The sequence below is a fragment of the Pteropus vampyrus genome, unplaced genomic scaffold (assembly GCF_000151845.1).
Source record: "Pteropus vampyrus isolate Shadow unplaced genomic scaffold, Pvam_2.0 Scaffold80, whole genome shotgun sequence".
NCBI classification, from domain to species: domain Eukaryota; kingdom Metazoa; phylum Chordata; class Mammalia; order Chiroptera; family Pteropodidae; genus Pteropus; species Pteropus vampyrus.
Window position 1 is genome coordinate 6,555,879 of NW_011888861.1, and position 22,886 is coordinate 6,578,764.

General features: G+C 39.8%; 1 protein-coding gene across 8 annotated transcripts in view; it reads right to left on the reverse strand.

Annotated features, from left to right (window-relative positions):
• Positions 1–22,886, reverse strand: part of PHACTR1 (phosphatase and actin regulator 1) — a 525,402-nt gene that overhangs the window by 31,622 nt on the left and 470,894 nt on the right. For all 8 annotated transcript variants that reach the window (XM_011362890.2, XM_023532264.1, XM_023532263.1 and 5 more), the window contains 2 exons: positions 18,061–18,299; positions 16,001–16,157 (listed from right to left, as the gene is read on the reverse strand). In XM_011362890.2, coding sequence (XP_011361192.1) covers positions 16,001–16,157; positions 18,061–18,299 — 396 coding nt within the window. The remainder of the gene's footprint in view (positions 1–16,000; positions 16,158–18,060; positions 18,300–22,886) is intronic.

The following is a 22,886-nucleotide window of genomic DNA, read 5'->3' on the forward strand; positions in this document are numbered from 1 at the left end:
TCACCTGTCTTGAGGTTAGAGGTTAGACCTGTCTTGCGCCTAAGGAGTCACGTGTTAGTATCTTGATGTTTATTCGTTGCTTTCTCTCTTACTAGCCCACACCTTTTCCTGTGGGGCTTAGAATCTAGCTTCTACAGCAAAAACAAGAAGACTTTCATCATTCCTGCTGATTTTTATTTTCAAGCTAGGCCTGCTTGGTATAACATGTGGCTTTCTTTTCTTGAAGAAAGTATACATCTTATGCTAAAATGGATTCCCTCTCTCATCTGCCTTTAGAGTCAGTCCCTTTTCACCTGCCAACGGCTGAGCTGCACTGCTTTCAGTGGCACCTGGTTGTCCTTGAAACAGCTTTCTAATTCCTCAGATAATAAATCGAATTTAAAAGAAGGGACTCTATCCCTAGCACAATTTATAATGCAATATGGTGCTTCAGATTTGGACTAATAAGTAAACGTAAGTGTGGAATCATTTTAACTATTAGAGAAATTAGCACAAAGAAAAACCTATTTGTGTTAAGATAAATATAATTTATCCTCCCAATGGAGTTATTTTATGCTTATACACTTCCTACATGAATTCACTGTCAATATTGTGAGAATAAGGGCACCTTTTCTAAATGTCTTCAGTCTAGATCTTTAAAAGTTTCATCTCTTTCTTTTTCAAAGGATCAGATAGTAAATAATTTAGGTTTGATGGACTATATGGTCTCAGTCACATCTACTCTATTCTGCCACTATAATGTGAAAATAGACATAGGCAATATGTAAATGAATAAACATGCCTGTGTTACAATAAAACTTTATTCACAAAGATAGGTGGCAGGCTGGATTTGGCCCTCAGGCCGTAGATTGCCAGCCCATGCCATAGAGCGTCATCAGTGCTTGAAAACCCTGTCCTTGAAGCATCAGTCATTGGGAGTGGAACCATAAGAAGTGCCACAGCTTACTCAATGTGAATTATTTTGGGTCTTCAATGCAAAATGAAAGGGGTGATTCTTTAGTCATATGTTGTGTAATTCTTAACCCTAAGAAAAATATAATATGCTGGGTGCTTCAACACATTAGAATCAAAATCCGAGCATAGCCCAAAGGCCACAAAGAATAAAGCTGGTGACTGACCACACGGATGCAAGTCCTTAGTCATCGTACCATCTGACTTATTGACTGTGGGTTCCAGTAAAGGATGAAATGCCTAATATCTTATCTGCTTCCTCTCCTTCAGCATCATCAAAAATAAAACATTTGGATGTCATGTCTCTCCATGCTGAGTTCTCAGCCTCTACAGTGGTTTCCTTTTGTCCCTTGCTTATGTTTTGGTCACATGAGGATTAGATGTCTCTACAGTCAGATTAGAGCTGTAGGGGTTTGGCTGTAGCTGTGAGTTCCTCCACTTATGGCAGTTAAGATCATGATTCTCTTAATATAATTTCTTACCCCATCTATTAATTAGCCTTACAATGATGATTTATTTCCTCTAACAGGGTCCATGGCCTTAGGATTTTGTTATCAACTCAACATGAGCTGAGATGACTCAACATGAGAGGATGACTGCGACGTACATAAAGATCAGAATATCCCCTTAAATCAAGTTTGTTTGTTAAATAAGCAGTTTGAAAACTCTTATAGGCATGTTTAATGTTTAAGAAAATGTTTTGTACATTTTTACATATATCTCAGCATTCTATTATTAACAAATTAGTAAATAGATATCATGACACATGATGTAAATTCATGACAAATTGTAACTAGTTTCTTAGGTCATCTGAACCTGACATTATAGATAGGCTTTTTAAAAAAATAGACTTATTTTATTTTTGCCTGGATAAAGTTACATGAATTTACAGTTCCTCCATGGGAAAGGCTTGAGCATATCCTGGTAGCACTATTTGTTGATTGTGAGGTAAGAATCAGATTTCGAAAGTTACTGTCCCAAATAACTTTGTTGGTTAAAGACTGTGAAGAGAGAGGGAAATGTGACGGAGAACTAAATGGAGCAAGAGCCTGGGTTGGGCAGGGGAGGTGCTCCAAGGACGTGCAGCACTGACAGGGCAGGCTCCAGGCAGAAGCTGCCTACTCTCCTTCCATGAATACAAGGGCAGTGCCCACGCCACTTAAGGAGGGTGTGCTGAGGGATGGGACATAGACCGGTGGAACATGCAAGGTACCAGATTCATTGGTTCAATCAAATTTAGGGAGGGCTCCTGTATAGTGTCATTTTAATACAGGAAGATGCAATTACCTACCTTAGCAGCTTTTAAGAGGGAGCTTGATAAGTTACAATATGAAGATGAGCAAAACAAGGAAAATTATCACAGTGAAAAGGAGAGTTGGCTTTACAGTAGGTAAAACTCTTTTCAAAACATTGATTACCTTGACACCCACTGTTTATCTGCCTGCCTATTTTTTTCTCCAAGGGAACTAACAAGGCTGCCCACTTTGAAGAACTATTGTTTTAGTGATTCAATGGGCATAGAACATAAAATCTTCACGATCACACGTCCTAAAATAGAAGCGTATTCACTTATATTTCAAAGGAACTGCCTTTAGAATCAGAGGGAAAAGCAATTTTCTAGGGTTTGTATCTTTGGATGATTTTTTCCTGTTTACATCCTGTCTAAAAATTACTACTTGGTTAGCATATATGCAATTTTTGTGGCTATTATAAAAATCTTTGCATTTTAACCAAGAAGAGTGAAATGAACATAATGAAGATAAATAAAATGAATTACTCTTATTAGCATTTTTGCATGAGATTTGAGGTATTTTGCCAGTAAACAAAGATGTGCGGGGACACGTGAAAAACAACTGCACTGAAAATTTCTCAGTTGTAATTCAGTTCTGCTATTTAAATATTCAGGACGATGTACAATCTCTATATAGGCGCTGCAGAAAAATCACATACGGTCAAACCTGAAGCCAGATTTGGTGGGTAAGGAAGAAAGAGCACTACATACCATGAAAATTACTTTGCCAGCATCACCGCTGAAATGAAGAAAAAATAAATCTTCTTAAGTATAAATGATTAGAGCTTCATTTATAATTTGAATGATAGAATTACTAGAATAGGTCAACTCCTACGTGAGGCGCAAGCTAAAGAATCTGCCGAAGTACCTGCTCAGTTTTTAAAATTATTAATGAGACTTTCTCAGCTGTGATGAACTATTAACTATTAAAATGGGGAAACATCTCTCTCGGGCATTTAATTTAAATGTTCTCTTAGCTAAGTGGGATTGAGGAGGAAAACGTGCCCATGAAAAGAGTGACCCGTGGGAGGATTCAAGAATTCCTTTTTGTGGGCCTTTTGATTACTGAAAATGTTTCTAGAAGATTTAATTCAAAACATCTGCTTTAAGTTTTTGTTTTTCTCTCAGACATGACTTGAGAAAATCAACTAAGTTTTATGACTTGTTATGCTTTCTAAGTAATAACTGGCTTGTTCCTCCAGTGAGAAGTGAATATATTTCCCCTTTCTTGAAGGGATATTAGCCTTTAGCATTGGCCCAGGGCAGGGGACCTGGTTTCAAATCCTAGCATAGCCAGACAACCTTGGCTAGCAGCTTAACCCCTTTTGGTCTCAGTTTCCTTATCTATAAAATTAAAGGTATTAGAGGCAATGATAGTGAGTGTCCATTGGAGCTCTAAAATGCTCTAGTTCTATTACTTTTTTCAGATCCAGAAGATGCAATTGTGAAGTGGGTGAAGAAATTCACAGTCTCCTTGAGATATAGGCAGAAAGCCCATAGTAGAAAAAAAATCTCTGAATAAGCCAATCTGAAAACACTAGAACAGATTTTGAAGTAGTATTCCATGCAAGAAAATTACCTTTCAACAGAAATTTGAAAGATACTTGGATGCTTCATAAGACAGTTTATTCATTGCTTCCTGGTAAGTTCAAAAATGGCTTTGAGAGATCCTTTCATAGATAAAAGTATGATAGAAATGACACATTTTTATAACTGTTTAACTTTATGAGAGGATCAAAAGATTGTAGGAAAAAAAAGAAAAAAATATACTGCAAGAAAAGTGGTCTGAGAACTCATGTTGCAGTTGCTCATATCAATGTGTAGGTTTAAGAGAAAATAAACTCTGAATCAAATATTTAGATTATTCAATGTTCAAATTATCCAGAGCCTCCCATCCACATGCTTTTGAGAACATTTTAAAGGAAATAAAAATGGAAAGAGAAGTAGTCTACAAGAAACTCACACCAATAAAATAATGTGCTCTAGAAGGACCCACATTTTCCCAACAGAACTTGCCATTAGAATGTCTTTCCCAAACTGAACAATGAGTAGACCTTGACTAGTCTTACTCCTTTTTGAAGGATGATTGTCTAGCTACCTTTCAGATGACATCTAGTATAGGGTTGTGCACACGGATTATTAATTGATACATTCCAATAGAATCAATTTGTTGAAGCTGAGGTTCCATGGTCTTCCATAGTAGCTTATCTCCCTGGCCAGTTAACCATAAACTCATGGAAAATAAACTCATTCAGCTCAAGGTCCGCTATCGCTATTCCTTTTTGGGATCTCCCAGTTGTACTTTAGCCGTTTTTTTTTTTCTTTAAAGAGAAGCAATATCTATTTTAGGTCTTGTTTTTCTCTAATTGGGATCGTTTTAATTTCTATGAGTTGCTTTACTAAACCGGACCCCAGAAGGAATTCATTCATTGATGCCAATCATGAGCATATACTGACAGTGGCCCCAATACAGACCCTTCTGACACTCCACATGATCTTCTACCCTCAGATTAACCACGAGTCTCTGCATAGAAACTGCCAGTTGGCTGCCTCCTTCCTCCAGCCAACTGAGAAAAGCCTTTTATTTTTAAATTAAAATTTTTACTTATTTTTGACAAATAAAAATTATATATATTCAAGGTATAAAGCGTGATGTTTTGATATATGTATACATTGTAAAATGATTACTGCCATCAAACTAATTAACATATTTATCATCTCCCATAGTTACCATTTGTATGTTTGAGATCTATTCTCTCAGTGAATTTCAAGTATATAATACATTATTAACTATAGTCACCATGCTGTACATTAGGTTTCCAGAACTTATTCATATTATAAATGTAAGTTATACCCTTTGATCTATATCTCACCTTTCTTCCCTGCTCTGCAGCCTGCGGTAATCACTCTTCTACTCTGTTATTAGCTCGACTTTTTTTTTAAGGTCCCACAAATAAGTGAGGTCAGATGATATTTGTCTTTCTGTGTCTAGCATATTTCGCTTAGCATAATGTCCTCCAGTTTCATCTATATTGTTGAAAATGGCAGGATTTCCTTTTTAAGGCTGAATAATATTCCATTGTGTGTGTGTATATATATATGTGTGTGTGTGTGTGTGTGTGTGTATGTACACATACTCACACACACACACACACACACACATACACACATATGCCACAAATTTTGAAAATTCTTTTGATCAGAATAAGTAATGCCAGCTGCCCTAATAGTCTTTTTTGGATGGATATTCCCCTTTATATGGAGCCATGACTAGAACAACCATTAAATAAAGAAGACCCATGACAAGTGTTGGCTTGGTGCAGCTGTGGCTAAGAGACTTTGTGGTCATCGAATACTCCAAGTGCTCCTCTACTTTTTCCAGCCTTTTCTGCAGTTAGACTGGGGTCATGAGCCTCGTTCTGGTTAATGGATTGTGAACAAAAGTGATGTGTGTGCCTCCTCTACTCTCCCTTCCCTTGCTGTGGAGATGCTGGAGCCATGTGTTCTTGAAGTATGTAATGGCTAAATGCTGGATAAAGACCATCTGACCCACATTAGGCATTACTCCAGTGAAAAATAACCCTTGACTGCTTCAAGCCATTGGAATTTAGGATTTGCCTATTAGGGCAGCTGGCATTACTTATTCTGACTATTCAGAGTCCAGCAAAATATAGCATTCAAATTCACAAGGAGAAGGAAGGAACTAGTGTTCATTATCTATTACAATGGAAAGAATTACTCATTTAGTGCTGTTGGTAACCTTGGGTGGGAGGTCCATCTTACAGATGTGGAAATTAAGATTTAACAGAAACCCAGCTAGTAAATGATAAATGGAGCTTTCAATTTTGGGTCCAATTTCACAGTCTTTGATTGCTCATTTTACTAGACCATTGCTTCTCAAACTTTAGTATACATCAGAATCACACTTGTTAAAATGCAGATTTCTGGGTCTCACCCTCAGAATTTCTGAGTCAAAGTCTGGATAGAGCCTGAAAACACACATTTTAACAAGTCCCCAGGTGACGCGATGCCACTGACCCAGGGACCACTTCGCGGGAACCACTGCACTGGACTACCTTGCTTCCCACATTGCAACAGCCACGAGTGTTTTGAGACCCAAACCTCAGAGTCAAGTGTTACACATCTTCCTACTTATTGTGAACAGTTTTACTAAATGCTATAAAAAGCCCAGTGAAGTCCAAGGTGGAAGATTCCATCTTCCTTCCATGGCTTATTTCTCCCTTGAGCACCTTTGTACACACAAGCCTGAGCCACTGACCTAAAACTCAACCATTCCACATGATCACTATGCAGCTAAAGGTACCTGAGAGGGAAATTCTGTTCAACAAAAAAATGAAACAAAACTAAACATTTTTCGCAGCACATTTGCTTGCAATAGGAAAGTCTTGGATTTGGAAGATGTGCTTCTCTTTACCTCTTATCTGTAAGATCGTTAGCTCAGTTTCCTCACCTATGAGATGAGATTCCCAATAACAGCTACCTTACGGGGTTATAGTGAAAGTTATCAGATGAAGTGCTGATGGGAGAGCATTTTATTAACAGAAAAGGGCTCTAAAGTCTTAGATAATGTGATGTCAAGGACCATCATCCTGAGTGGTCATCTCCAAATGGAGACAGGCTGATTTTTCTTTTACTTAGCCAAATATTTTAAACACAGGGCCTTTCTTTCTGCCATCTGCTAAGATTAACAAGAAATAAGAACAATCTTTGCAGGGTACCCCAATAACGATCGGGAGAAAAACTGCCAGAGAACTAAAAGACTCCTCTTATCTAATTATTTTAGGTTAAGAAGAACCTCCTAAAATGTGGCCACAGAACAGCCTGGAGGATTCACTCATTCTCTGCTTAGTCTGTAGCTGAATACAGCTGTACCCTTCCCACCCGCTGTGCCCTAAATTTGAAATGCTGCTGGAATAATCAGCTATTAACAAAAGCTATGAAATAAAAAACAAAATAAGACTCCTTATCCCCCAGTGATCGCCACTTTTTTTTGAAACCTTTGCAAGTTTTAAACACTGAGATCGATTCTGTTCCTGCTGGGTAAAAAGCAGCTCTTTTGTCCTCCACACTTACTATATCATTGAAAAATGCACAGGCAGCTGGGGCAGCTGCGAGTCACAAACACAGAGCACTGGAAGTGCCTGACAAGATGTGGCTTTGTTCTTTGACATCCAGTGTGGGGCTTGCAAACTGTGACTCCTCTCCTACACACACACACACACACACACACACACGTACATGCATACACACACGTACATGCATACACACACACACTGTCATGGCTCAAAAACTCTGTCTTGGTAACAGGATATTAAGAACTCAGTCTTTACTGCATTTCTTAACAGCTGGAGGCTGGGGATGAGAGGCAAGAGGCTACTGACATCTCTGTAAGGCTCTGAGACTTATTCAATGGCTGCGGGTCCTGGTGATGTGTGTGGCTCATGCCTCAATGCCAGAACCTCTACATGTGCAGTTTTGAAGTTTTATTCCATCTCCTCTCAATATGCCTCACTTGGATCGCATCAGAACAGCTTTCTCACCTTTCATTTAAAAAGCAAACAAACAAACAAACACAAACAACGAATGTGTGGTCATCCTTAGCTTTCTATCAGACAGGTAGTGCTGTAGCCTTGAACCAACTCAGCATTTCCGAAAGCCTTTAAAAAGGATTTTCTATTTTGTGCATTGAGGTAATGGACGATGTCAAATGATCCGAAAGCAGCTGAGCTACCTGAAGAGTTCAGCATTATGCAAATGCTGCAGGATTCAATAACTACATCCAAGTCATTTTGCTCTGTTTTCGCTTGTTCCATCGCTTAGTCTCAGCTTGGTGACTAGTATCTAATTTCAGTTTTCTTTATGGGAGGTCTCAGAATCCACAGAAAAATCCCATCAATCTGAGGCATTCCAGGCTTTGTGGGTGTTAAGATGAGAAGATCCAAGTGCTGTCTTTCCATTGCTCTCTGGTTCCCTCTTAAGCTGTGTGCCACTCCATGCTAAACCACAGCCAAAGTGGTGGTGATGATGATGATGATGCGCATGAGGATGATGATGATGGAGCAAGGCCGCAAGGGTCAGGTCTACAAGAGAGCTACTCCAAAACTTCACTCGAGTCTATTTTCTTCCCTTCATTCTTTCAAGTGATTTACACTGACATATGCCCAGGGCACACTAAGTCAGTCAATTTCGAATTGAATTCATAGAGCCTTTGATTGTTATTCCTATTTTTAGAAAGTGCTATTGTAGCAGAAGAAATTACCTAGCCTGGGGAGATAGTGGTCCACACTTAGCAGCCATCTTTAGATTTTTCAGGGGAGACACAATTTACCACCTTGAAACTAGGCTCTGGTGTGTCAGACTCGGCATCAATTTTCCCAAACCATAAACAGAATGCCAGCTACAGTTAGAAGTCAGGATTACCATATTTTATTGCCTGTACTACAGGCATAAAAAATGAATTTCAAATTTTCTCCCTTGAACACTGTATTATGATTTAAAGCAGCACAAAATCCTCTGTACATATTATTTTATATTCTGCCTACAGAGACCATAGTGTGAACTACTTAGGAACATAATTTGAATATTCTTTCTTTCTAGAAGGTTATTAATTTCTAAATAAGAGAGAATACCATATTAGGTTTCATGGGGGTGACCAGGCTATTATTTGTCTACCTTCTCCATCTCATTCACCACCCTCTTGCCACCATAAAGACAACAGCTTTTTAAGTGATGGTGATGATAAAGAGTCAGAAGAGAAGGAGAATTTTGATACTTTTCAAAGTAGGGTCCTACATCTGATCTACCACATGGTGCTTAATGCTGGTTTTCATGCCTTAATTATAGACTCAAACTATCAGCAATCACCTTAAGTCTGTCTGATTCCCAGGGCATTAAGGAAAAGAAAGCAGTTATAGCTATTCAACCGACTTCTTCATCTAACCTAATACATCCTTCAGTAGAGTCATTTGTAAACATTTTGAAAACCATCTGACTAAATTCCTAAAACAGAGAGAGCTAGGTCTCAAGTCCTTTTTAGGAATATGGTATATTGCTTTAGTGATCAATCCACATAAATAACTATGTTCAAATTAATTTAAATCCTATAAGATGTTAATTCCAAATTGTTACAGACATACAACATGCGAACTCTCACATTTACAAGACACAGAATAGTTCTGTTTCATCATCTCATCAAAATGTATAGTGTATCACATATAATTTATGACTCTACTGTAGGTAGAAAAAACTATGGCTTCCAGGTCAGAAATTAAAAGCAGGGGCTCCAAGCTGAGATGTTGTCCTTGGGTTAAATTTAGTCCATAAATACAGTCTTCTTGGTCTATATAATGTTTAAAAACTTTGGAATTTTCATTGAAAAAAAATCCAGATTTTTCTTCAGACAATCTGACAAACTGGTCCTTCATTTCTGCAAAATAACAAAGGGCTGAAGCTGAGTAGTGACAGCCACTATAGATAAAGGGTGGACTTTCCATCTCACTCTAGTTCCCAGTACTCCCTGCTAACAACCTTAGAACCCTCTGCTTCACTGATGTTCAATATCTATCTGGTCCCAGCATGCATTTGAGGTTGTGGCCCCTTTTCTAGGTAGACTCACTTTATGCTTCCCCGGGTGTTATGATTTGAATTGTGTCTCCCCAAAATTCATATGTTGAAGTCCTAACTCTCAGTATTTTAGAATGTGACCTTATTTGAAGAGAGGGTCTTTACAGAAGTAATCACCTTAAAACAAGGTCATTATGGTGGGCCCTAATCCAATATGATTGGTTTCCTTCTAAGAAGGGGAAAATGAGGGAGAAATGAAGATGAAAGCAGAAATCAGGGTGACACATCTACAATTCAAGGACCAATCAAGCACCTGTAAACCACCAGAAGCTAGGAGACAGGCGTGGAACAGATTCTTCCTCACAGCCCTTAGAAGGAGCCAACACTTTGATCTTGAACTTCTAGCCTCCAGACCGTGAGACAATATATTCTTGTGTAAGCCACTCAGTCTCTTGTACTTTGTTACGGTATATAGGAAACTAATACTCCAAGTAGTTTAAATTAAGTATCTTCCTTTGATCATTGGGATGAATCATAAGTGAGTATCTTCAATCACTGGCTACATTTCATCTAGGAAAAAGACATCAAAAGGAGAAACATTCTTTCTAAAACCAAGCAGCCAAGCTTCCAAGAGCTTCAAGAGCTTCTCCACAGAGTTGTTTCCAATTTAAGTGGGGACCTATGCCTGCTCCAGCTCAGGTGAGTGCTGAAAAACTTCTGGTTAGTCATAACTGCAAAAGAGATGATGACAATTCACCCTTGAGTAGGTGGGTGATATTTTAGGGGAACAAGTGTGTCAGGGAGGCAGAGTGCTTGAATCCTCATTTATTCCTGAGCTTGATTTAGATTACATGTTCTTACATATATATTGCAAGGCCCCTTCTGTTTTATTTTTCTTTTTGGGCCTTTTCTCCCTCTGTTTGATCTAAACATTACAGAAGGTATTGGAGGGGACTGAGGGAGAGGCTCTCAGCTGAAGATGACTAGGTCAGCTGGGTCTGAAAAGCTAGCTTCCACAAGAAGAGGCCTAAGTGCACTGACTGTTGAGTAACCATGAACAGGTCACGTGTCAGAGTTTTAGCTCCTTTCTTTTAAAATAAGTAGTCCTGGTGACTTACAGAATCATTCACGTTCTAAAGGGTGTTTCAGAAACAAAAGCATTACTTCTTTAGGTGTCACACTTCTCTTTAGTTCCTGGAAACTCCATTCTCAGTGGTCCTGAGCTCCATCCTCTGTGGGGTGGGGGTTCACTTCTTCAACCAATCAATGTCCCACGCTGGAAAGTGGACAAGGGCCAGAAGGTGCTGCCCTGGCTGATCAAGCGATCACCCTGACAGGTCACCCTAACTCCAGACATTGAGAATCATGGCTCTATGTCTAATTTTTTAAATGATGATATTTTTTGAGGAGGGGGAGGAGGTGGTAAATTGGATTTCAAATAAATAAAGTAGAGTCATGTGGATTAAATATGACTCTTAGGAGAATAAAAGTCTTGGTAAATAAAGAGAACTAGAAGTGGATCTGATAGTTAAGATCACACATTTAGGCTGACTACTTCCTAGGGTTCAGGTTGAACGGTCCTGAGAGGACACCTGGAGAGCGAGTGGCATGCCCTTATATTTGTGGGGTATGGATTGCAGGGATTGTCCTGAGGTCCCCACATTTTACTGACTAGAGGTCACTGGAGTTGAAAAGACTTGCTCACATGCCCCTGAGAAAGGCCCTTAAACCTGTGGACTCAAAGCTTTTTGAAGACTCCATCAATAAACATCTAAGTACATGCCCCACATGTGCCATTTCTTTATTTAGAAGTTATATACGACTGCCACTGCACTAATATTCCATGCACATTATAATAGAGGCACAATCAACTTAAAAAGAATGATATAAAACAAAATAAGTCTATAATTTTCATCTCCCCCATGCCTGAGTAGATGGCCTTGTTCAACCCTCGGTCTGCACCTATCATGAGTCTGTACAGTAGTCTCCTCTTATCTGCGGGGGACATGTTCCAAGACTCTTAGTGGACACCTGAAACCATGGATAGCACTGAACCCTATACCGTTTATACTTTGTTTTTTCCTATACATACATACCTATGATAAAGTTTAATTTATAAATTTATAATTCTTACAATAAGAGATTAACAACAATAATTAATGATAAACTAGAACGAGTATAACAATGTACAATAATAAAAGTTATGTGAATGTGGTCCCCCCCCCTCTCAAAATGTCTTGTATGGTACTCCCCTTTTCACCCCAAAGAAGCACTTCATGGCTTCTCTTTGGCGTAGCTGAATTGCTAGCATCACTCCTCTTGTGCTGTGAGGCCATGAGTAACTAAAACAAGGGCTACTTGAACACAAGCACTGCGATACTTTGGTAGTCGATCTGATAACTGAGTTGGCTACTAAGTGACTAATGGGGTGGGTAGCAAATACAGTGTAGATACACTGGACAGAGGTGCAATTCATGACGCACACAGGACAGAGCAGGACAGCTGAGATTTCATCATGGTACTCAGATGGGCATACAATTTAAAACTTATGACTTGTTTATTTCTGAAATTTTCTGTTTAATATTTTCTGACTGTGGTTGACTATGGATAGGTATAACTGTGAAAGCAAAACTGCAGATAAAGGGGGACTGCTGTATCCACAAGGAGCAGAGCAATATGCACCCAGTCGATCACGTTCATGTCTCAAGGGCAGCCCACACTTCTTAAATGGAGAGTGATTGAAATAGTTATTTACTTTGAAAACATCCAGATGACTTGTTGACTGAGGTTTAGGAGAGTCTGCCCAATAGCATCAATGAGAAAACATTTAGAAAGAACAATATTTTTGCGTTCTTATGTAGAAACTCTGCCTTAAAGCTTGATATCATTTTGCTTGACATTTCTGCTCCTCACTTCCATTTTGGGATTATTCTTGGAGTGCTGAATTTTGTTTTAATGCTATGATACTTGTCGGGCTAAAATTATGTTTTATATCTTGCTTACTCCATGAGGACTACAGACTTGACAACATGCTTTTCAAAGATTTTAAGATTTCAAGCCCATTTTTGCTACCACAAATAGCCAAAGAATGCCACAGCCTAATAGCTTCAGTAATGCAGACTTTACAACAGACTTTTACATTCTTTTAGTTACTTTTTACAGTAATGAAGTGATCAGATGACCGAATCTAATCCCCTTGGATTAGGCCATGAAGGCCCAGGGAGGGCAAATGACTACTTAGGAAAGAGCAGAACCAGAGCTGGAGTTCAGGGTCCTAACCACAGATTAGTTCTCTCTCCACCACTGTCACCTTCTGGTTCTCAGATTATCCCTTCATCTGCCCTGGCTTAAGGATAAATGAGTGGCTGGAAGCACAAAGCTGGGATTTTATTCTAAAGGGAATGGTCGTTAAAACCCCTTGAATGTGAATCAGTGGCTGCAAAGAAGGCCTATCTCAAAGAAGGCCTCGAGGTGCAGATTTGGCCCATCCGCCTGGTTTTCTGAACTCTGTACAACCTTGTCAACCTGCTAAACACTCCTGACATCCTCTCTTTTAGGCCCAGTTTCTATAATCTGGCTAGAGATGCCAAGGGTTCTTGCTATGAGGGAATAAACCTCTAGAAGAAAGAATATACAAAGATGAAGTAAACTCAGAGCAAGGATGTAGGCCAGCTGACCTCGAACATGCCCAACGCTATCTTTCCCTAATCAGAGTGTCTCTTTCTAAAGACCAGGGCAAGAAAGAGTTGGAAATAGATGTGTACCATGGTAAAGCTTCAGTGGATTTTATGAATTCTAAGCAGTATTGAGGTGCTGTTAGAAGGAGAAAGGTTGAGAAAGGGTTGCTTTACAAGGGTAAGCCTTCAAATGCAGAAAACTTTTTCCAATGCATGGATGTTCTATGTCTCCTCCCACCTCTGAGTTTTGTCACTACCACTGCCAGCTGGGCATGGTGGTGGTATGTGAATATGAATTCAGGGATGAGAAGCTGGGGGCTGTCTCTCTTTTCTGGAGTATATTCTGGGACAACAAAAAACTTTTTGACTTTGTCAATTACCTCCAGGTGGAATAACTCTATAGTGAACAAACAGAATGAATGGCCAGCTGCATACATCTGTATCAGCTATACACATCCACTCTATATATCTTCCATCTTTTTCTCTCTCTCCACAGAAGATGCCACCTTAGGCATCTCACACCTGCAGAAAAGTCTTCCATTTTTCCTACATACCTGGGACTCTGCTTGCACTGTAGCAAAGCTAGAGAAATGGGAATTGAGTTCAGAGAAATATGACAAAGAATGCCCACTCTTGAGGTGGTGATAGTGGTGGAGCTAAACTTTGAGAAGAGGGGCTGAAGTAAAGGATCTGCTCCTTCTCTTTTTCCTAGTCACCCTGAAAACAGCCCTGCTTATATTAGGTGTAAAATTAAACAAGCTGGTCAAGAAGCAGCCTATAACTATATTCACCCACTCCACCCAACCCCAGAGAGAAGACCTAGCTATATGTAGCCTAGGAGAGGAGGCTTGAGGAAGCCAAGTACCCTACACCATGCATATGAAGAGGGATGAAGCTTTGAGTAGCTGTAGAAGGAAGATAATAAAACTCATGGGTGAGAGTTGCATGGACAGAGAGTTCAGTTTAATAGAAGGAAGAATGTTTAACAATCAGGCTCTCCAACAATGGGACAGGCTCCCCGGAGTGCTGCGAGTAACTATCATTGAGGTATTAAGAAAGATCCAGATAATCAATGAGGTATGGATGCATACCTCATTCTCTGTTTCTCGATCTCTCTCTGTTTCTCTCTCTCTCTCTCTCTCTCTCTCTCTCACACACACACACACACACACACACACGAGGAGTGCAGATGGTTACATATTTTTTCATTCTATGACTCTAAAGACTGCATCATCCACTGGACAAATCATCCACTGTCGACCATTTTTTGTAGCCCTGTACCATTAAAATAACATCCTCTAGGAGGAAACCAAGTTAATTATGAGAAAGAAGCTGCCCTTACGCAAAGAAATAAATCAGGAGGGAGGGAAGAAGAGCAACGCACCATTGGATGATGTCGGTGCCTCCACAACCTCTTTAGGCTCCGGTTTCCTCACTCATACTCATGAAGATGATAATGAAAGCTACTTGATGCAGTTGAGGGAAGAAGAAATAACGAAATAATAACAAAAGATAACTGAGTGTTTACTATGGGACACAGACTGTTTTAAATGCTTTCCTTATATTGTTTAATTCTCGTAACTCCTCATATTACAAATGCAGAAATGTAGCCAAGGAGAATAAGTGAATTACTCAAGACTACATAGTTAGGAAGAGGGAGAATAGGATGAAACCTGGAAGATGTTTACACATTGCACCCAAACACTTAGCACAGTGCTTGGGACAAAGTGAGGGCCCATGTGGTGACTATTATTACAGAGAGGCAGAGCAACATGGTGGTCAAGAGGGAGCGCTCTGGAGTCATTCTGTGTGATGTACACAGGTAATGAAAGTTCTCTACACCTGGTATTCTGAGCTGTGAAGTCGATACAAAATGTCCATTTCATAGAGAGGCTAAAAGATTAAGTGATTTAATGTATGTAAACTATTTTAGAAGGATGCCTGGAAAATAATAAGTGCTCCACGAATGTTAGCTAATACCACATAAACACGCCCTAGATTATAAATACACGTATACAAATGTTTAGTATATTATGTAGTCTACACTTATGTCTGTAATATCCATACATAAAGGGCAAACACTCAAGAAGAGCCACAGTTTAGTAATGAGGCATCATTAACAACCACTGATCTCTTCTGGTGGCATAGTATAGCAGAAAGTACATTTATTTGACTGTTCTGTGTTTAGCCAAACCACAACTCCTGTGTATACAAGCCCTTAATTCTATTGGACTGCAGCATTTTTTTCTACAGGTGGATCTTCTCCGTGGAAACCTGCCTCTCAAGTTCTCCCCGAACCTCTAATCAAGGGAAATTGTCTAGATTTGGATAAGTTAAAGGGAGGGGACTATAGAAACAACCCTGGAAAAGAAATGGAATGTTTTCCACTGACTTTTCCTGCAAGAAAAGTTCTTTAAGAGATATCCAGGACTGATCTAGGGATGGAGACTGAATTCTTCTACCCAAATCTGTAGAGCCGGTGGTTCAGCTGTCCTACCTGGTGAGCTTGGTGCCAATCTGCTGCCTCAGCTCCAGTCTCTCTTCATCTGTCTGTCTGGGAAGGATGTTCTTTTCTTCTAGCTCTCGCTTGGAGGGCCTGTTGCTGAGTTTGATGGCTAAGGAGTCCTTCCTGCACACTTTCATAGCCAGGGAGCCTGCAGGAGAGAGAAACGAGTTAATAACACTCACACACAGATGCCCAGGTTCCCACAGGACCAACTGTGGGCCACAAGGTAAAGGCAGGAAGACAACAGGCTTAATACATGAGAGTGCTTAAGGCCCCATAGGACACTTTGATAGAGTTCCCATACTCGATATGTTCTATTTACCTAGCAGTGTGCTGAGCATGTGAGGAGCACGTGGGGAACGTGTGATTGGATCTCTGCTCTCCAGGAACGCCTAGCATGCGGGTAACGTCACAAAGGAGGGCAGGACAGACTGGAATGCAATAGAATACAAAGCAGGAAGAGAGGACAGAGGCCTTTAGTAACCATGGGAAGCTTCACAGAGGAGGGGCTGGCACCTTCAAGACAGATGAGATGCAAACAGGCAGCAGGTTGGTGGATGTCTAAATGTGGGAAAGCTCAGAGGTGATGGATAAGCCAGAAAATCACAGGAGACAAAGGAGTTCAGTGACAGTGGTGCTGTGGAAATGTGAAGAAAAGTAAAGTTGGGCAAAGTTGGGTTCGTTTGGGGGTGGGAGCAGAAGTGAGGTCATTGAAATAGGCAATATTCTGGGATTGTTTTTTCTTTTCAACAGCAGAGTTTCTGAGCAGCCAGCCAGGGCAGGGCTTCCTTCCATCTGGAATAAATCCATGGTTCTCAACCAGGGGTGATCTTCCCTCCCAGAGGACACTTAGAAAAGTCTAGAGACATTTTTGGTGGTCAAAACTGGGGTTTCAGGTGGTGGGGAAGGTGCTCCTGGCACCAAGTGGGCAGAGGGCAGCGATGCTATTAAATATTCAACAGTGCAGAGGACAGTCCCCTCCCTCCTGCATACAACAAAGGATTGTCTGGTCCAAAATGTCAATAATGCCAAGATTGAGACACTTTGGTATAAAACACTGAATTCTCTGTGCAGAAAACAGTGCTCAAGGACTGATCAGCTGCTCCTTCTACTTGTGGATCATTTGGGCCTGTAGCCACAGGCTCTCTCCTTGACACTATTTTGATCATTCCATTGGTCACCAGAACTCCTACCAAGAGAGAGGAAGAGACAGGGAAGGAGCAAGTTTGGGGGATCCCTCTGGATTTTATTTAGTAATGCTAGCCCTCCTTCTTCCTCCACTGGTTTTAGGACATGGGCTTTGGAATGAGACAGCTGGCACCAAACCCCAGCACTGCCACTTAGTAAATGTGAGGCTCTGGGCAAGTCACTTATTTACCTCTCCCTTTTCTTCTCCTCTCTGTGAATTGGGGCAATAGTGTCTATGCCACTGGATGTTGTAAAATGTAGAGGAGCGAGTAAGATCTTAGCACTCGGTCTGGAGCACAGTATATATCAGTGAAATGTATTTAATATAAATTATTACAAAGTTGACCACATAGTAGTCTCTAATCACCTAACTAAAACTTATTTCTTATTCATGTCGCAAAGGACAGATTTTGAACTTTGTTTTCTTCATTTCTTCTCTTGTGTCTTAGCGCATTTAAGGTCTTATATTCAGGCCTTCTAAAGTTGTTGAAGTCTGCTTAAAATTAATTTGTTGCATACACAATGGTGAGTATGTCTGAGTATTATGTAGACTGGAATTGAAATTTAGGGTCCCCACTTCCTTTTTCAAGGAAGGGGGTTGCATCTTAAATGAAGCAATCAATGAAAGAGGCCTCTTGAAAATAGAAGGTGGTAGCATGGTGGTACAATTTTTAGAGATATGAGGATGTTTAGAGGACATTTATACTTCCATCTTATCAAAGAAGAAATTGAGGCCCTGAGGGTTAATTGACCCTGAACCAGTTGACACCAGACTCTGGATTAGAACCAGAGTGTTGGGTGGCTCCATCAGCGCTCTTTCCATAAACCTCTCCCCCGTCATTGAAGAGTTTGGAGGCACTCACTGGTATACAATGAGCCATCATCATCCTCATCTTCCTCCTCTTCTCTTGTGTATAGGCAAGAAGAGTCTTCGTAGTCTGATTCATGAGGCACATTTTCTTTATTGTCATCACATTCAATCACAACAGTTGGCACTTGTCTTATTTCCGGAAGGCCCAGAGGTCCTGCTTTTGTGACGCCATCACCCGAGTGCAAACCAGAGCTGTGGTAAGAAGTGGAACAGGGTACCCGCTGCTCAGAGCTGTTTAAAGAAAAGGAGGAAAAAAGACACTCATTCTGGCTACCATGTCACATAAATGCATTGGAACCTTTTTAATACTCAGTTGTCCAGTCCTAAGAGACAAAGTTTCTCCAGGGCAACTGAAGTCTCATTTTTCATCTTACAGCTAAACATTTTAGGGCAGCAGAGTTATCTGATGGTGATAGCAGCATGGAATAGAAAATAATAATTCTAATTCCCTGTGGATGGATGGTGGTGATGCTAGCAAGCAATGTGAATATACTTGATGCCACCAAATCATATACTTTAAAATGGTTAAAATGGTAATTTTTCCCCTTGTGTCTTTAACCACAATTAAAAAAAATAAACACACGAAAAAGAATTTTTATTCCAAAAATATTTCTGGTTAAGATCCATATCTCCAAGTGCCAAAGGAAAATTCATTTGCCAATCACATGTCTCAGAAGAGGAGTAAAAGGATTAATTTGTTGGTGAAGCTAGAGATCCAGGAAAGAAAGAGATAATGTATGAGGCTCCAGCTTTCAAAGCTTTATACAGTGCGATTATATATAGGATTGTAAATATATAGAAACCGAGTGTGGAATAGACTGAAATGTCATGGATAGAGATGCAGGGAAAGAGAAGAGGTGGACTGTCAGGCTGGGAACCCATACATGAATATCAAAGTGGACGTGGGGAAGAATGACTTAGAGAAAGTTCTCTCCCGAGGATGATGTCAGACCCTAAGGGCTATAGGTAACTGGTTTTTCTGTACGTCAATTTTCCAGGAAGCAATGATGATAATATTCTTGGTTTTACCTCTTATTTTGAACCAACTCAGATACAATATATTTTTCAATTAAAAATGATTTACTTCATAAATAAAAACCACATAAGTTCATTGTAGGAAAATTAGGAAATGTATAATATCAAAAATGGAGAAAATAAAGTACTTATCTTATTAACAGAGGCTATCCTAGGCTCCTAGAGCAATTTAGAATCCTTTTTATGACAGGCCCTGAATGAAATCCAGCAAGAATAATGGCCCAGAAACACAGTTAAATTTTATAATTCTTTTTCAGATTAACTGGTAGTGAAATTTTTATCTTCCACTTAAAGAATTTCTAAACATAGCAAACTCAATGCATTTACCATCCAAAAGTATTTGACATTCATAAAATAATAGAGTGTGAGGTCATATTATATATCCATAAATTTTACATTTGAATATTTTATCCAAAAGAAAAATCTTACTCATGACATGTGAATGCATGATAGTTTACTTTGAAATTTTCAATTATGCTTTAAATTATTGCTAGGTCTAATTTAAATTCAATTAACTTTCTTCTTCCCATTGTTTTCAAAGGGCTATTTTGCTCTTTGTATTTTTCACGTAACTCTTCAGTGACACAAATGAAAAATCTAGTTAACATATCATGAGCTATGATGTTTAAGGCAATGAATTCAATCAACTTAAAAAAAGAAAACCTTCATATAGCTACTATGGAAATCAGTATGAAGGTTCCTCAAAAAAACTAAGAATTGATCTACCATATGATCCAGCAAACCCTCTACTGGGTATTTACCCCAAAGACTTGAAAACTCATATCTATAAAGATATTTGCACACCAATGTTCATAGCAGCATTATTCACAGTGGCCAGGACATGGACGCAACCGAAGTGTCCTATGATAGATGATGGCTAAAGAAGCTGTAGTACATATATACAATGGAATATCACTCAGACATAAGAAGAGATGAAATACTGCCATTTGCGACAACATGGATGGACCTTGAAATAATCATACTAAGCAAAATAAGCCAGACAGAAAAATTTGAAAATCACTTGATATCACTTACATGTGGAATTTAAACCTCAAAGCAACAAATGAACAGGACAAACAAACAGAAACTCATGGACATGGACTATAGACTAGTGGTTACCAGAGGGGTGGGGATGGCGGAGGAGGGGGGAGGTAGACAGTTAAAGGGGGTCAAATATAGGGGGCTAGGGAGAGAGCGAAGTGGGTAAAGGGGATCAAATATATGGTAGCTGAAGGAAACTGGACTTTGGGTGGTAAATACACAATAGAATATACAGATGTCAAATTATAATGTACACCTGAAAATTATATAATTGTATTAACCAGTGTTACCTCAATAAATTAAAAAAAAAAGAAAAAAACTCCTTCAGCTATCAAGTAAGGCTAAATCACATATTTACAAAAATACAGCATCTTATTCGACATTAGTTGTTTAAGGAGTCCGTTTCCCACTTAGTTTAATACAAATGGTAATGAGAGTGGGAAGGTGGAGTGCATGATAGATGGTCTCTGGGGTGACAGATATAACAGTAGACTGAAAGGTGACTGGGAAGTTACTATCCCACCTCACAGGGTCGCCCTTCCATCAGGCAACAACACACAGTGTTCCAATTCTGCTTAGATTTCTACATTGGGTATTAAAGGAAGGTAGGGATGGAAGGAGTAAAAATGTAATTCCATGGCTCATGTTTTGCCCCACCCCTGCTTTCTCCTTTACTTCACTTATAGATTAATTAACAATGGTTACTACAAAGGCATAGAGCTGGGGATATTAGGTGTGAGGGATGAAAAACAGCCAACAGACATTCATGTCTGGTGGGAAAATTTTTTTGAGGGATAAAAAAAGGTGGAAACCAGAAAGCTCCTTAAGGTAGAAGGCTCCAAACTTCCTCAAGAGGGCAGAAAAAGGGGAAATATTATGGAAAGGAAGATAAAAAATCTCAGCCTTATAGGCAGTCTGTGATAAAAAGGAGACTGTGGTGTCTCCTTCCTCAAAGACACATGGGAAGTGGGAGACCTTGAGTAGAATGGGATTAGAAGGCCAATCCCCCAGCTGCTTAGGCAGGTGCTAGGTATCATGCTACCAGCCTCGTGAAATAGGGACCAGTCATGGTGATCAGCAACTACCTGTTGGGGGCGCTATAGAAATAGCAGGAGACCTTGCCTCGCCAATAGGGTCATTTTCCTGAAGTATGCATCTAGTATGCAATAGAATGTCTAATTTCCTGTAAGGATGAAAAAGGTGTTTTCCAGGAAGCCAGGTGAATCTACCAAAAGCGTTTTAAAATATTCTGTTAATAAATATTCATCGACTGCGAACCCTGTATTAGGAAAGGTGCTGAGAGGAAGGAAGACAAACACTCAGAAGATCCCATTCAACTGGTAACTCTGGAGAAGCACAGGAGAGCAAGAAAACACAAATGAGAGTGAAGAGTTAGCTGAGAAGGAAGCTGGGAAGGTTATTACAGAACCTCAGCTTGAGAAGTCAAGATATGAATTCGAGCCCAAGTTTTGCCACTTACTATCTTTTGACATTAGTCAAATTATTTAACCTTTCTGAGCCTCAGCTTCCTCAACTGCAAATTGGGGTAAACCACATGTTTTTTGTAGGGCTGCTGCCTGAGAAGTGTCACACTGGCCATGCCTTTAAGTGAGGCCTTCACTTGTTATTTATACAACAGGCCTTCCAAGTGGTTTCAGAACACTCTCAGTTATCAGGGTAATGTTCTAAAACTCAGATCTAGTTGTCTCACCCATTAGAACTCTGAATGCCTGCCCCATCTACAAAACCAGTACTCCACGAGTGACACAAATGGAAAATCCAGTTAACATATCATGAGCTATACTATTCAAGGCAAAGAACTAAATCAACTTAAACATAGCCCCTTATTACATTTGGCCTCCACCCCTGGTGGTTGTGAGCAGAAAGGGGAATACCCAGCTGAACATCAGTCTTAGCAATGCTCGTTTTATATAACTAAGTTGTCACTTAGAAGATCTGCCCTACACGAAAGGTCTCATTGCTAAAGAAAAGTGAAAACCATTCGTCCAGAAGCAGTCATCTAACACAGCATGACGTGCAAAGCCCTGCACAATCTGACCCATATTATGAACTCAGCCTCTGTCCCCACGTAACTTACCTCTTGGTCACGTACAACAATGCATTGCACACTCTTGGCCTGGAACGTGCTCCTATTCCACCCTCACCTTGTTAATGTCTATTTATCTTTTAATAATTGTCTCAGGCAACTCATTGCCTATGTTCTGAGGAGACTCTACAATTGTGAAAATTGAGAACATCTGTTTGCTTACTATCTTCCCTCGTCCAATGAAGCTGAAGGGTCTTTGAGGGGCAGGGGCCGTGTCTAATTCATGTTCATAGCAGGTACCTAGCACTATGTCTGACACAAAGTGGACACTCAGGAATTGTTCGTTCTTGCTGAATGAAATCACTGATACTTAGGTGCATTTGTAAGTGGTTGACAAATGCTATTCAAATTGTATTAAGAGATCTTTTTTTTTTTTTTTTTTCATTTTTAGAGAGGCATCTGGGGGGGCGTGGCAGGACTGTGGGTGCTCCTGACTTTGGGTAGCATTTTAAGCGGCTTATTAACAAAAAGGGCATCCTCATCAAATAGGTAGAAGAACTGAGGTAGAGAAGGAGAGGAGGGAGTAAACAAGGAGAACATTCATTGAATGTGTTGCCCACTGTTCTAGAAACATTCACACCCAGTATCTCATTTCATCTTTATAACGTCTCTGCAGGAGAGGTGTCATTATCATC